General features: G+C 53.5%; 6 protein-coding genes and 1 non-coding gene across 7 annotated transcripts, besides 8 other annotated features; 3 read left to right on the top strand and 4 right to left on the bottom strand.

Moving 5' to 3' along the window:
- Nucleotides 1-210: 210 nt before the first annotated feature.
- Nucleotides 211-231: a microsatellite.
- Nucleotides 232-972: 741 nt separating this feature from the next.
- Nucleotides 973-2,349, bottom strand: ACLA_018040 (putative flavohemoprotein; the record flags this gene model as incomplete). The annotated part of the gene is made up of 1 exon (XM_001268525.1): nt 973-2,349. The coding sequence occupies one exon, from the start codon at nt 2,347-2,349 to the stop codon at nt 973-975; it is 1,377 nt and encodes a 458-aa protein (XP_001268526.1).
- An 874-nt stretch (nt 2,350-3,223) lies between these two features.
- ACLA_018030 (HPP family protein) lies at nt 3,224-4,220 on the bottom strand (the record flags this gene model as incomplete). Its single annotated transcript, XM_001268524.1, has 2 exons — nt 3,224-3,889; nt 3,954-4,220. The coding sequence occupies 2 exons, from the start codon at nt 4,218-4,220 to the stop codon at nt 3,224-3,226; spliced, it is 933 nt and encodes a 310-aa protein (XP_001268525.1).
- A 267-nt stretch (nt 4,221-4,487) lies between these two features.
- Nucleotides 4,488-4,520: a microsatellite.
- Nucleotides 4,489-4,520: a microsatellite.
- Nucleotides 4,521-4,657: 137 nt separating this feature from the next.
- Nucleotides 4,658-4,684: a microsatellite.
- Nucleotides 4,685-5,093: 409 nt separating this feature from the next.
- ACLA_018020 (Zn(II)2Cys6 transcription factor) lies at nt 5,094-7,082 on the top strand (the record flags this gene model as incomplete). The annotated part of the gene is made up of 4 exons (XM_001268523.1): nt 5,094-5,559; nt 5,625-5,995; nt 6,050-6,186; nt 6,233-7,082. 4 exons carry the CDS (start codon nt 5,094-5,096, stop codon nt 7,080-7,082), a joined length of 1,824 nt encoding a protein of 607 aa, XP_001268524.1.
- A 177-nt stretch (nt 7,083-7,259) lies between these two features.
- Nucleotides 7,260-8,769, bottom strand: ACLA_018010 (putative MFS transporter; the record flags this gene model as incomplete). The annotated part of the gene is made up of 3 exons (XM_001268522.1): nt 7,260-8,311; nt 8,365-8,572; nt 8,626-8,769. 3 exons carry the CDS (start codon nt 8,767-8,769, stop codon nt 7,260-7,262), a joined length of 1,404 nt encoding a protein of 467 aa, XP_001268523.1.
- A 124-nt stretch (nt 8,770-8,893) lies between these two features.
- Nucleotides 8,894-8,931: a microsatellite.
- Nucleotides 8,895-8,931: a microsatellite.
- Nucleotides 8,896-8,934: a microsatellite.
- A 255-nt stretch (nt 8,935-9,189) lies between these two features.
- Nucleotides 9,190-9,227: a microsatellite.
- A 294-nt stretch (nt 9,228-9,521) lies between these two features.
- On the top strand, nt 9,522-11,728 carry ACLA_018000 (putative glucokinase regulator family protein; the record flags this gene model as incomplete). Its single annotated transcript, XM_001268521.1, has 4 exons — nt 9,522-9,754; nt 9,890-10,346; nt 10,397-10,773; nt 10,828-11,728. The coding sequence occupies 4 exons, from the start codon at nt 9,522-9,524 to the stop codon at nt 11,726-11,728; spliced, it is 1,968 nt and encodes a 655-aa protein (XP_001268522.1).
- Nucleotides 11,729-12,480: 752 nt separating this feature from the next.
- ACLA_017990 (uncharacterized protein) lies at nt 12,481-13,536 on the top strand (the record flags this gene model as incomplete). The annotated part of the gene is made up of 4 exons (XM_001268520.1): nt 12,481-12,556; nt 12,745-13,153; nt 13,208-13,385; nt 13,441-13,536. 4 exons carry the CDS (start codon nt 12,481-12,483, stop codon nt 13,534-13,536), a joined length of 759 nt encoding a protein of 252 aa, XP_001268521.1.
- Nucleotides 13,537-13,886: 350 nt separating this feature from the next.
- On the bottom strand, nt 13,887-13,958 carry ACLA_017980. Its single transcript has one exon. It is a non-coding gene; the product is annotated as a tRNA-Met (tRNA).
- Between the last annotated feature and the right edge of the window lie 250 nt (nt 13,959-14,208).

The raw sequence follows: 14,208 nt of genomic DNA, 5'->3' as shown, positions 1-14,208 counted from the left end.
TGATGCCAAAGAGTTGCAAGAATCAGCGATGGAAAAGAAGAATTTGCCATCCTGGCTTATTCGCTTCTCACGTGCTGTAGCGTTTTGTTGATTCGGAGGCGCAGTGGCTATTAGGTTACCCGCCGTGGCGGATTGGATTCGATTCAATTTCACGTCCATGGATGATGATCCAGATGAGAAGAGCTCCGACATCAGAGCAATGCTGCTTGCTAATAATAATAATAATAATAAGACCCAATCCGTATTGTCTGACGGATTCTCAGTCCCCGATCTGGGGTTATTATTATCCCCCAAATGACGTCATGTCCGTGGACACCGAGTCGCAGTTGAAGCTCAAAGAGTTCTCGTCCCATCTCATTACTCTTGCTCATCTTTCTGAATGTATGCTAACATGCCACTGGTATTGATAGAATTGCCTCATCTGTCAAAAGCAACGCTTACCTCGAACGACTGCTCGTACGGTGTACAACTGGTGCCTTCCCACCGCAATGACCCCCACAGCCTCCGATGTCTTGAATCGGATTCCACCCTTCGGCCGTGGCAGGCTCTATTGTAGCCTGCTCAAAATACCATACAGATCCTCTGAGGGCCTTGGAGTTGCACATGGGACGACGCGTGGAGGTCCCAACATACAACCCAACCGAGGTTCTTCTAGCCTAGCTACTATGGCAGACGGGCTATTTATCTCTGCTTGGCTGGGATTTGCTTGGGCGATCCCTTGCATCTCTGCTCACTTTGAGGAGAGGATTCCTTACTGCGACATTGCGACACAGAGAACAAAGAAGTGAAGTGGGAGATGGTTGACATGGAGACATTGTGTTGGACGGCAGCATATAACCGCTGTTAAGCAGACGCACTCCTACTAACCACTGTACAAAAGATGAGAGCAACAAATGAACCAGCATCGAGTAGATGATCTAGTAAATAGGCATAAATCATACTATAATACAAGCACAACCGAATTTCAAACAATCAGTTGTGGGGGACCCCACCGGTGCCAAACAGCTCCAGCTTGATGCGATCATCACCCACACCCCGGGCCTTCAAACAGTCCTCCATCTCTGTCATAAAACCCTCGGGTCCACAAATGTAGAACTCGGTCTGGGGGTGGTCAAGGTACAGATCGGCCGAGTCACCGAGTTTCTGCAGGTCGATGCGACCCAGGTGATGGTAGTCGATGCCCGCCTGATCCTGCTCCGATGGCTTGCTGGTGAAGAAGGTCACTTGGAGGTTGGGGAACTTCTTCTCCAACTCCTGGACGTGGTCCTTGAAGGCACGGGCCTGGCTGGTGCGCGATCCATGGATGAAGTGAATCTTGCGCTGGACAGTACTGGAACCAGCGAGCGTGTTGAGGATGGACATCAACGGAGTGACGCCGACGCCGGCCGACAGGAGCACAATGGGGTGCGCAGCCTCGGCACTGGAGAGGAAGAAATCACCATAAGGATGGGAGACTTCGACAATATCGCCCTCTTTTTGCACATCATGGAGAATGTTCGAGACATATCCGGGTTGTCGTTTCGCGCCAGGAGCGCTCGGGTCGAGGCCAGTTTCCTTCTTCACACTAATGCGGTAATAATCCGGCCGCGGGGTATCGCTCAGCGAGTACTGACGGGCCTGGGGATATTTCAATTGCGGCACGTCGACGCGCACCGAGATGTATTGGCCCGGCTTGAAGGCCGGCAAGGGCTTGCCATCGACTGGCTTGAGGTAAAAAGAAGTGATCTGATCAGATTCAGGGACCTTCTGGGCAATGCGGAATTTCCGCCAGTCGGTCCAGCCCTGGCTTTCCTTGTAGAGGGTGCCTTCCCGGTCAATCATGATGTTGGCCAGCGCCCAGTAAGCTGCTCCCCATGCGTCTAGCACCTCATCGGTGCAGGCGTCTCCAAGGACTTGCTTCATCGCCTCCAACAGGTACTTCCCCACGATTTTATAGTCATCGGGTTGAATGTAAAGGGATGCGTGCTTGTTGCAAATCAGTTCGACGGCCGGACCGAGAGCGCCTAGGTCGTCAATATGGGAGGCGTAGGCGAACAAGGCCCCCGCCAAGGCGCGGGCCTGGTGGCCATTGACCTGGTTGGCGGTGTTGAACACCTTGTTGAGGTCGGGATGCTCGGTCAACATGTTCTTGTAGAAGACGGTCGTGATGTTCGTGCCATGGTCCTTCAGGACAGGCACGGTGGCCTTGATGATCGCGATCTGCTCGGGGGTGAGAGGAGCGGCAGAGGACGGGGGGACGGACTCCTTCAGCGAAGGTTGATGCTGTTGTGCATTGTAAATTCTATAGAGGCAGTAGCCGGCTACAGCCGCGACGGCGACTTGGGATGCGATGGTGACGCGACGATCCATGATATTGACGGTGAACTGCACTGGAGCAGACCGTAAGGGAGAATCACTCTTTAAAGCACTCGCCGCACGAGGAAATCCCGGTTCGCAGAAACCGCTTCTTCGAAATGAATTATTTTCTGCAAGCCACGTGGGAAGGAACCGAAAGCGCCACTATATCAGTTCTTTTTCGCTTTGGTTTCTCGGGTTCTGGGGAGAGCATCCCACAGCATCTCCGCGGGGGGAGGGGGAGATGGCCATCGCTTAAATGATGAGAACGGCTGAGCTGAGGATCAGACCATCCACTTCTACTGTCATTATTGGCGAATGGACGAAAATGTAAATGTCATGGCGTCGCCTGGCCCCGTGTTTGACATGAAAATGCTGTCATCATCGACCGAAGATTAATCAGCCTTGGGTGCATCCAATGGTGGTCGACCGGGGTGAAGCACACAGGAATGCAGAGGTAGATTTATTAAATACTGAAGGGTCTTGAGTTCCTTGTATTATTGATCTCTAATCTTGAGCGCGCGAGAGAGAGAAAGTGAAGATGAGGGATGAAGAAAGATGCATGAAGATGAGGATGATGATGTTTTCTGGCCGAGGAGAAAGGCAATGCCTCGTCTGCCTCAGGCACTCACAGGGCATTTCCCAGAGTCAATTGAATGCCTCTTTTCTCAGGCCCTCAGGCACCAAGTTTGAATGCCTCCGCGGAAAGACTTCAATTCTGCCCGATCGGGACGCCCTGATCATCTCTCTTCCAACTACACAAATCCCGCTGCGAAAAATCCTCTCGGTGGCATGATGCCGGCTCGGTTCGGCTGACAGAGCCGCGGAGAACCAGGAAAAGCAAAATGTTCTTCGATATGATGTTCTATCTATGCGTACTCCGTAGATGCTATGTTTCTGTATGTTCGGTATGGCTGCTCTGGTTCTCTACATTCCCCCAATCATCATCATTATTATTCTCCGGGCCACGTAGCCGGTCCCGCAGCACCTCGAGAATCCCCTTTTCCTCGAGTCCCAATACAAAGCCATCGGGAATGACGACATGGTGCGGCGTGATGATGATCGTATTCCCTCCGAATGATGCTGCTGCTCGACTCAGGGTTCTCTCCATCGTGCCATCGGGAACTTCCGACGTCTTCTCGATATCCGGTGGTCCCTTTGGTCGTCCGACCACCCGCGGCGTCCACCAGAACATGGGAAATTGGCGCTGAATGTTGTTGACCACCAAGGCGGTTCCCAGCATCAGTAGCGACCCGATCAGGACCAGTGGCACGAAGAACCAGCCCATCGCAATGATAGTAGAATCAACCGCTGCCAGCATCGCGGTGGCGCCTCCGGGGGGATGGACCGTGTTGGTCAACCCCATCGCGGTAGAGGCCGCCGCGGTGCAGACGGCGCCTGCGATCCAGCGTAGGCTCTCAAAGTCCGAGCGAAGCATGAAGAGTTTCGTAATTCCCACACCGACGATGGCAGCCAGAACGTGTCCGATAATCGAACTACGCGGCTGCGCCAGGGGGGATTGGATGGTTTGATAGTCCAAAATGGCCGTGGCGGCCTGTTGCAATCAGCCCCCTCTAGACTCCAATCGAGAAGGATGGACTCGGGTCAACGGAACATACCAGACTGGCGATGACGATGGGAGGATGATGCCTCTGAATCATCTCGCTGGACTTGAACACTCCCATGACCAGCAGCAGGCCAGCAAAGGCGCCGATAAAGGCCCAAACGCAGACCAGAACATTGCCGACTTCCTGCTGGGGGGAGGCGCGATATCCCAAAAACCGCGAGATCGGTCGGGGGAGACGATAGAGCTGGGAACGGGGGATGTATCGGTTGAGATATCCATCAATATCGAAATGCACCTGTTGTGCAGTGGGGAGTTTCATGGTGTCTGGTTCATGATGGAGTAGTCACTGTACATAATATATTGATATATATATATATACTCTGCTGGAATGTGTCGGGTAAACGCTCGGTCGCACAGCAGAGGGAGAAGGGAACCTTTTCTACCTTATAAAAGTGGGATCGATAGGAGAAATAGCTCCAAACAAATGATTGATAGAGAAACAACGGATCAACTTCGGTGGAGAATTTTTATAGGATCAATGCAGTATTATGTCATTTTGCAAAGTAGACAAAAAAAGAATGAAATATGAATTGAATTGAATTGAATTGAATTGAATTGACCACGAATTAAGCGACCACAAGCTATGCCTGGCTGATACTGTCGACACCTGGAGATTGTTCAGCCCAACAATACCAGGGGAAGACACATGGGATGAGGCTGTCTCTTATAGTTTGGCGACGGATTAGTTAACAGTAGTATTATTATTATTTTTATTATTATTATCAGCATACACTGTACTCAAATGGATTTCAGATTTCAACTAACTCAGTAAAGGATGCTGGGTGATAGCATGAAGAGTACGGAGTACTACTGGCTCAACATCCACATCCTTCTCTTCTACACAAAAACCCACCATAACATGATACTCGCATCTCATCAAAATTCATTCGATGACTCTACGATTCTCTCATTCCAGGAGATGAATTGATTCTCTTCGTACAATCTACATCGATCATTCTAATCTAGTTGCAGTCGACACTGCCCGGTCACGTGGCTGTAGGCGAGCGCAGCCACACTGAAGGCCGTTCAACTTTGGTCCTCTCGTCTTCGAACATTTCAACTGTACATCCTCAGATCGGCATTTTTATCGGGAGGAAGAACAAAAAAAAATAACTGTAAATTCATCGAAAGAATGCCGGGAGCCAGATCCTCCCAATCCAAGGCCCAAAAGAAACTCAGGTGCCATACATGCCGCCGACAGCGGATTGTCTGCGATGCTGGGAAACCCGCCTGTTCGAGATGCATCTCCAGAGGCGTCGAATGTCTGGGATACGCAGAGTATCCCATTCGCTGGGTGGAGCCATCATCGAACATCTCGTCGTCTGCGACAAGGCTCTATGTGAAGGGCAACAGTCCAGAATCTCGTGGCTCCCAGAAGAGAAAACGAGGACGTCCAAAGCTGTCGTTGATGCACACACCCTCATCGGGTGGTCGCGATCAATCAACAGACACGGCTGTCTCTGATCATTCACCGGGTCAATCGAACCGGGACTCGACAGCTGTCACTGCTCGCTCGCGATCAAGCTCGACGATCCCGTTGACGTTGCTGCCGACCGACTACGAAAGAAACAGACTGATCCTGGAATTTTCATCGTACTGTATGTGAACACACAGACGGAAAGGTACCAAGGAATGATCTTACAAGCGTTGACGTACCGAGCAGACAATGACTACATCTGCCCCGACCTGGTCATCGTGGACTCCTCCAGGAATCCCCACCGCATCAACTTTGACTTCCTGCCCCATGTGCCGGACTTTCTGGTAAACCTCATCGTTTCGGCGTCGGCAATCCATCAGGTCATCCGCGCTCAGCCTCAATGGGCCTTGATCGTACCCGACTCGAGCCAGCCTCTCGGTGATGCCGTCCATCAAGGCGATCTCGAGCATTTTCATTCGTTCCACCACCCGCTCAAAGCCTTGATTTACCGACACAAGTCGCAGTCCCTCCAGGGTTTGAACCGGTACCTATCCGAGGTGGATGGGCAAGGGACTGATCTTATCATCGGTGCGGTGGCTGTCATGGTACTGTGTGAGGTAAGGATCACAGTGGTGTAAATTGCGTACAGCTGATCCTGACACCCAGGATAGATCCAGCAGTCGGCATTTCGCAATTGGAAGATTCACCACGAGGCGTTGAGAAGTATCCTGACATATCGGGGAGGGTTCGCCAAACTAGCCTCGTCACGATACGCGGATCTCGGGTCTGCGTTGCGGATATTCATGCTGTACGTTTTGCTTCTCCTATCCACTGACATGGCTGATCGTGCATAGAGTCGACATCATGAGCTCTATTACCATACCTAGCCAATCCCTGCCCCCGAGCACTTCCTCGCAGCTGGCATATATTGAGCATCTACCTACACTGTATTGCGACGGGTTGGAACAAGGCTTTCCGTGCCCCAGTGAAATGCTTGCTGCGATCGTACACACCAACAACCTCAGATGGATCATCCATCACCACTCCGTTGAGGATTCTGGACCGATGGACAACGCAATTCAAGATCTTGTCACCAGCATCGTGACGTTTGCGCCCATCACATGGGCCGAGCGGGCACAAGGCTACTATGCGAAGAAGCTGGAAGCCCGCAATAATCAGCCGCGACCGTCCAGTTCGTTGAATCTGGTGTCGCAGTCCGATGAACAGACCGACTGGATCATTCTGGCCTCTGCATTCAAAGCGGCCACGCTACTCTACTGCCTGAGAGCATTGATCTTCGACCATGGGAAGGAGCAGGTCGTTGGGGGGCTGATCAGCGAGCTCCACGACGGTCTAATCACAGATGCTGGCTCTCTTGCTCAGGAATCGCTGACCAGCTTGCTGGGTATCCTCCACTCAATCATGATGCAGCTACACGACCATGGTGATTGGCTGGGTCGATTCATGTTTTGGCCGCTCTTCATGGCTGGCATGGAGAGCGCCTGTAGTTCCGATGGCATCGCGGACAGAGAGTTTATCGTGCGCTCCCTACAGGAACTGTGCCACCGACTCGGTGACATGAGTGTCTTAGATGCCGCTGTCTTCCTGCAATCAGCGTGGAGTCTGAGCCATGAGGATAGCATCAATCCCACCTGGGATGCAACACTGGAAAGGCTGGGCGTCCACGGGCTTTTCTTCTTCTAAACGCACTATAACGGGCATCTTGGATATCTGTGAGACGGATAGCTGCCAGATCTCTATTATGAAATCGACTCGATGGCCCCGAACCCATGATTAATTAACAACCAGCTGACTATTCATCATTATTCCTACTCCCAACGAAGGACAGATTTACTCAATGCCCAACCAAGGTCTACAGGACTATCTTACTGCATCACCCACCGTCTTCGTCTCCTGCTGGACCTCCTCGGCGGTACTGGTCAACGTCACGGCCAACACCGACGGAATCGCCACCACCAGCGATCCCATACACAGTCCCCAGTCCATGGCAAACTGCGTCATGGCCGGCTTGTCCAGCGCATTCAGCCGCCAGGCCATGGCGCCGCCGGTGGCCTGGAAGGTCTTGTAGGCACCGACGAGGATGGCGGCGACGGCGGGCGAGTTGGACCGGGCGCCCATGAGCCAGTAGCAGAACCCCTGCCAGAAGGCGTCGTAGGCGCCGTAGAAGATGTACAGGAAGATGGGGCCGGTCGACAGCCCGCCCTGCTTGTAATCGATGTCCTGCTTCAGGCCGTGCGCCATGCGTCGGTCCGACCACCGCTGGAAGGCATACCCGCCGCCCCAGATGCCCATGCCGGTGACGACGAGGAAGAGCCAGCCGATGCGCGCGCGGTTGGGGCGGCTGAGGCCCGGCAGGTCCAGCAGCAGACCCATGATCAGGCCGCCGACCATCTGCGCCATCCAGTACAGGGCGCCGTTGAGCGAGCGCGTGCGGATATTGAAGGTCATGCCGTTGACGATGTTCTGCTGGTAGGAGTAGAAGACGTTGGCGGTGAAGAAGAGCGGAATCATGCACAGCACACGCCAGTCCACCAGCGTCTGCATCGTCAGCTTGGCCGTGTGCCGCCAGTTCTTCTCGCTCTCTGTCGTGGGCTGCAGCTCCTTGACGCGTACGGCGGCGGGCGGGCAGATCAACAACCCCAGTCCCCAGCCGATGGCCATAATGATCAGCAAGGCGATGTAGGTCCCGTCCGACACGGTGCCGCTGGTGGAGTGGTAGTTGAGGCCGAAGCTGGCCAGCGATCCCACACCGCCGCCCAGGTTGAAGATGATCCAGAACGCGGCGATCGCACGGCCTTTTTGCGACTCGGGCACGTACGTCGTCATGATCGCGCCTTGCGCGACCCAGAGAAACGAGGCGCCGATACCGAGGATGGCACCTGCCGCGATCACGAAGGCACCGTTTCCGGTGTCTACAGTTGTCAGCGTTGAAACATCTCTGATTCCGACAGAAGGCCGCCCCTACTGTTGAAGCATAGCAGACTGCCCGAGTAGAGCGGATAGGTCCATCCTCCCAGCAGCAGACACACTCGGGGCCCAACCCGGTCGAAGATGGGGCCCACGACAAACAGCGCGGTGGCCGCGGTGGCCGCCAACAGAGCCACCGTCGCGTTGGCCGCGACCGTGGGATCCACCTGTCCGGAACCTCCCATGCCCGTGAGGGCGTTGTACATCTCCTTGAATTAGCAATCATGAACCAGAAGGCAGCGGATTCAACCATGCTCACCCCGGGACAGCAGAAACAGATCATGCTGATCAGGACGATTTGGAACCAGGAATGGGTGTAGATGCGATACGGCAGCGACCGCGGGGTCTGTGCGCCCGTCTCCATGGCCGTATTCTCGTAGACTTCGTTCTTGTGATTCCCCATGTTGTTTGATGACTGTTCCCAGTGCAAGACGGCTCTGGTGAATCTGGGAGAGAAGCAGGGCATGAGATCCGGGGGGGGGGGGGGGTTCGGGGGTTCTGAATCTTATCTACTTCTTTTCGGTTAGAAGTAAGTAGTAAGTAGGAAGTAAGTAAGAAGTAAGTAGTATTGATGAGGCGTCCCAGTGTAACAATCTATCTACTAGTCTACGACACTACTATCTCTCGCTCTCTCTCTCTCGCTCTAATCAATGTTGCTGTCGCGTGTCTCTTCACTCTTGATGTGTATCATCCGATCTGCCCTATAAGATGCCTCCTTCCAGGGCCGCCCCCAATGGTTACAAGAGTTAGGAGATACGCCTTACTCTGAACAGTTATCCCACTGCGGATCCATCCGACCCTGAGGCTTCGATTGGACTGAGGCTGTCTGACTATCTTACTGTCTTACTGTCTTACTGTCTTGGACTATCCGCTTCGTCTAATCGTCTCTCACGCACTTTCCAACCCCAGATTGGCCTCTTGGACTCCAAAGCCCGATGCAACCCTGGTAGGTAACCCCACGTAGCCGGGGAGAGGCTGTGGAGGAGTGGAAGAGTGGAAGGATTGTGTGGAGGGAGAGGGAACAGAAGCATTATTTATGTATCCCGACCTGAAGCCATGCAGCCAGCCATGGACGGCCTGACAAGTCAACCGATCTCCATCTGACCTTGCTCTCGATAGCAGACTAGATAGAGCACATCCACAGACACAGACACCATGGATCTCGCCAGTCTCTCCCGGCTGCAGACCGAAGCAGTCAATCCGCGCACAGCCCGGATCGATCAGGTTTCGACGCTGGAGATGTGTAGACTCATCAATGAGGATGATCACCACGTTGCATCCAGTGTGACACCCTTTCTTCCCCAGATTTCTGCTGCCATCGACGCACTGACACCGCGTGTGCGCAACGGGGGTCGGGTCATCTACGTGGGTGCAGGGACCAGTGGAAGGTGAGCAATTTCGGCTTACCCCAAATAATCAGTGTTTTGCTGTTTTGTTTTGTTTTTTTTTTCTTTTTTTTCGTGTGTTATTTTTCTACACAAAAAAAGAAAGCGTTAAAAAAAAAACGCACTAACAATCGACAGACTCGGCATTCTCGATGCATCTGAAATCCCCCCAACCTTTGCCGCTCCACCATCCCAGTTTATCGGGTTGATCGCCGGCGGCGATGCAGCGATTCGACGGGCGCAAGAGGGAGCCGAGGACTCGATCGCAGCGGGTGAGGCAGACATGCAGGCCCTGCAACTACGCCCAGAGCTCGACAGTGTCATTGGCATTGCCGCGTCGGGTCGCACCCCCTATGTGCTGGGGTGTTTGGCCTTCGCGAAGAGGAAGATCGGCTGTGTCACCATCGGCGTGGTGTGCGCGTCGCCCTCGGCCATGGGGCAGTCTGGCACCGTGGATTTCCTCATTGCGCCTCTGCCGGGGCCCGAGGTGGTGACCGGCAGCACCCGGTTGAAGGCGGGGACAGCGACGAAGCTGGTGCTCAACATGCTGAGTACAGGAACGATGATCCGGACGGGGAAGACGTACGGGAACATGGTAAGTCGGCTGCTGTCCCGTTCAACCGGCGGTTGGGCTGACGGCGGGAGATGGTCGATCTGGTGGCATCCAACTTGAAGCTGGAACAGCGGTCGCGCAACATCCTGCGCCGGCTGAGTGCGCAGTGCCACTCCATGGCCGACGAGGACCTCGATGCACTGCTCGCGAGATGCCACAAGAGCGTGAAGCTGGCACTCCTGGTTGCCGAAACAGGACGGTCGGTGGCGGAATGTGAAGCCATCCTGGACTCGGCCGGCGGAGTACTGGCTCAAGTCTTGAAGACCACGCCAATGGAAGCTATTCCAGCATCGACTCAGAGCAGAGAGTATGTGCTCTGTATCGATGGAGGAGGAACCAAGTGCGCGGCGCTCATTGCCGATCGAACTGGGAATGTTGTCGGTCGCGGCCTAGCTGGTCCCTGCAACCTGTCAGACATCCCTTCTGCATGCTGTGGATGCTGAACGCTGCTAACCGCTCACAGAACCGATGGAAATAACATGACAGAAGTCATCGCAACTCTGGTCGCTGCCACCTCAGACGCTCTGAAATCCATTTCCCCCGAATACGGCTTGAGGTCCTGCTTCCGGTCGGTCTGGCTTGGTCTGGCCGGCCTCGACCGCATCAATTTCCGGGAATCCCTGCTGCCCAAACTCTGTGAGCTCTTCGACCTTGGCGAGAACGAGGTCCGCTTGACGAACGACGTGGATCTTCTGGCGGCTGCGGCCCGTCGACAGCCAGAATGTCCGTCTGCGATCGTAGTCATCGCAGGGACGGGGAGTGTGGCGATGCGATACACCTGGGACAAGGAGAGCACGGCATACAGTCGAGTGGCTCGCTCCGGTGGCTGGGGACATATCCTGGGAGACGAAGGGGGTGGATATGCCATCGGGTTGCAAGCCATCAAGCACACTCTGACGGTCGTGGAGGAGATGCAACTCGGATTGCGTACCGAGCCCCTGGGGGACTTTGAACAGGCCATCCTGCTGCGACTGGGATGCAGTCTCTCCGGGGACGGTCAGGTCGACCTGCTGAGCGAGATCCTCGTCCAACAGCAGAAGCAAAGCGTCAAAGGCCGCATCGCTACCGTCGCGGAAATCGTCCTCAACATGGGCGCTCAAGACGACGCGGCCGCTGCCATTGTCGACGGGCAGATCGAAAGCCTAGTCAATCGGACGCTCGGTCGGTTGGTCCACCCTCGCTCGGTCGGGTATCTCCCTGGCGAGGCGACCGGGTTGATCGTCGCCGGAAGTGTCTTGAATCACCAAAGGTACAAACAGTTATTCCTGGAGAAGCTGCAAAGCCAAGGCGTTCACTTCGCCTATGTGGAGAGCGTGTCCGACGCAGGAGAATTAGGAGCAAGATTTCTCGCAAAGGTAGAGTAGGCAAGCTGTTTTCTGAACCCTTTTCCATGGTCGTTGTCAAACGGGTAAGATGTCATTCCTTGCACATATCTAGACACATACAGGTCATGCTATCCGATAGAAGTGAATCGGTCCCATTTTTGTCTTCTTCAGAAGAGTCCGAGACCGTGGAACTATCTCCTCCTCCATGATATGATACAAAAAGACCATGAGATGCTCCAGCACCAGTGTGATAGGCGAGAATGATTCGTGTCTTTTGAACAGAGCCCACATATCGGCCGAGGACCATCCCACTAGTTGACGTGTTTACCGTTGTCGATGTTGGTCATAGAGCCTACACGATTCCTTGTCCAGCGAATGGCATGGCATGCATGGTGTTTAGTTCTCAGCCATGGCGTGATGGAGATGGGCATTGACGAAAAACGGGGTATACTGGGAGCCAAGATGGTATCAGCCAGCCCATTGCTGATCGTCCAAGTGTCGTCGAAGTCGATCCGACTCCATTCTTGTTTATAGTAGTGTACTGTGTATATTGTTGTTGTGCCTGTCCCCTATAGCACGCCATCGTAATCCACATTGATGCTACAGATCTGGTAGTTATGAATGTCAGGATGCATGGGCGTTCCCCTCACTGAGGAAAAAGAAACAAATCTAGTTATAAGGAATGTATCCTCGTACAGTCGCAGAGTATATATCTGGGAAGTGCTTTGTTCACGGTCCAGACGTCACACCTGCTGGAACAACCCTACAACAGAACCATCCTTTCTTTAACCATGACGGTTCCCACCGAGACCTTGTCCCCTCCTTCGGGGAAGAAGTCCCTCATTCTCAATGCCTTTGTAGAGATGTGTATGTATATGTATCAGATCTAACCCTAGAGGATCCAAAACTAATCCTACCACTCGGGAGCACAATGGCCAGTCAATGAACCCTTGGCCGTGGTGTCGGCCATGGCTGCTGCAACAAGAAATATTGGATCTGGAGTAGCGGCGACCACCACCTACGAGCTACCGTATCATTTTAGATCAACCATGAAGGGAAATACTTCAACGTGCCGGGACCGCATCTGTGCCAGCCCAGTCCCCAGCGTACCCCGGTCATATTGCAGGCCGGAACCTCCAAAGCCGGAAAGACGTTTGCCGCTCAGCACGCGGAGGCGATCTTTGTCGCCGGACATAGTCCGGCGGTGGTAGCCAAGAGCATTGCCGAGATTCGCACCCTGGCACAGGAGCAGTTCGAGCGCGATCCCCAAAGTATCAAGTTCCTGGCGCTGCTGTGTCCCCTGCTGGGCCGGACAGAGGAGGAGGCTCGGGAGAAATTCCAGTCCTACCGCCGTCTAGGGTCGATTGATGGGGCATTGGCGTTGTTTGGCGGCTGGACGGGCATCGATCTGGATACTTATGGCGATGAGGAGGAGCTGCGCCATGTGGAAAGTAATGCCATTCGGTCAGTTTTCTATATTATGATTACAGCAAGGCTGCGCAGCTGACTGCGTGCCAGATCCGCCGTCCAAGGCTGGTCCAAGGCTACCCCCGAAGTGGCCACATGGACCAAGTCGACCGTCGGACAGCACATCACCGTGGGAGGACTAGGTGCCACACCGGTCGGTACAGCCGAGCAGGTGGCAGATGAGATGGACCATTGGGTCAGAGAGGCCGACGTGGATGGGTTCAACCTGGTAAGTTGGAGTCGTCTCCCCGAGGATTGTTCTGGGATGACTATGCAGTTGACAGGGGAACATATCGGGAGAATCTGTATGGGAAGCCCGGGCAGAAGGGGCCACCGGACGATCATCCGGCTTCGAAATATCGCTGGCGTGCGGGCGTTGATGCGGCCGATCATCGGATTCCAACGAATTAGGGATCATATTCAGATGATTTTAAATATGATTACTGCATACAGATTGAGTTGTTCAATCATTCTGCTGAGACTGGATTTTGTACGTGTTGGGAAGCTTCACACACACACACATATATAGATATATATACGACGGTCCATTGGGTGTCTGTAATCCTCGTCAAATGCCTTCTAGTATACTAAATGAATAATTACTTCAATAGCAGACTCTCTAGGGGATTTAATTATCATTATACAAACACAAAACAACAAAAAAAAACAAGAATAGTCATCATCTGCAACCTGTCGAAGAGAAAAAAAAGAAAGACAAAAAAGAAAAGAATAGCATGTCCTGGTTTCGATCCAGGGACCTCCGGGTTATGAGCCCGGCGCTCTTCCCCTGAGCTAACATGCTGGGATGGTTGAATCGACTACTTTTTCTGACCATATGTAGTTTATGTTCCAATGCCATCACTATGAGATGGTTTCTGTTGTAACTTGTAGGGGTTCTACCACTGCACTAAGAAGGTGTCCAGATGTTGTTAGTCAGTAACAGTAGGGAGCTCTTATGACAGTTTCTAAGCGAGATGAACTAACTACTCTCCACCAGATAGCGCCGTCCTGTCACTCTCACCTTCGCCAATCATCGCAGCCATCAACGCCAC

This window comes from Aspergillus clavatus, genomic scaffold (genome assembly GCF_000002715.2).
Source record: "Aspergillus clavatus NRRL 1 1099423829805 genomic scaffold, whole genome shotgun sequence".
Lineage (NCBI taxonomy): Eukaryota > Fungi > Ascomycota > Eurotiomycetes > Eurotiales > Aspergillaceae > Aspergillus > Aspergillus clavatus.
The sequence above is the reverse complement of the archived record's forward strand: the minus strand, read 5'-3'. Positions and strand labels throughout refer to the sequence as shown.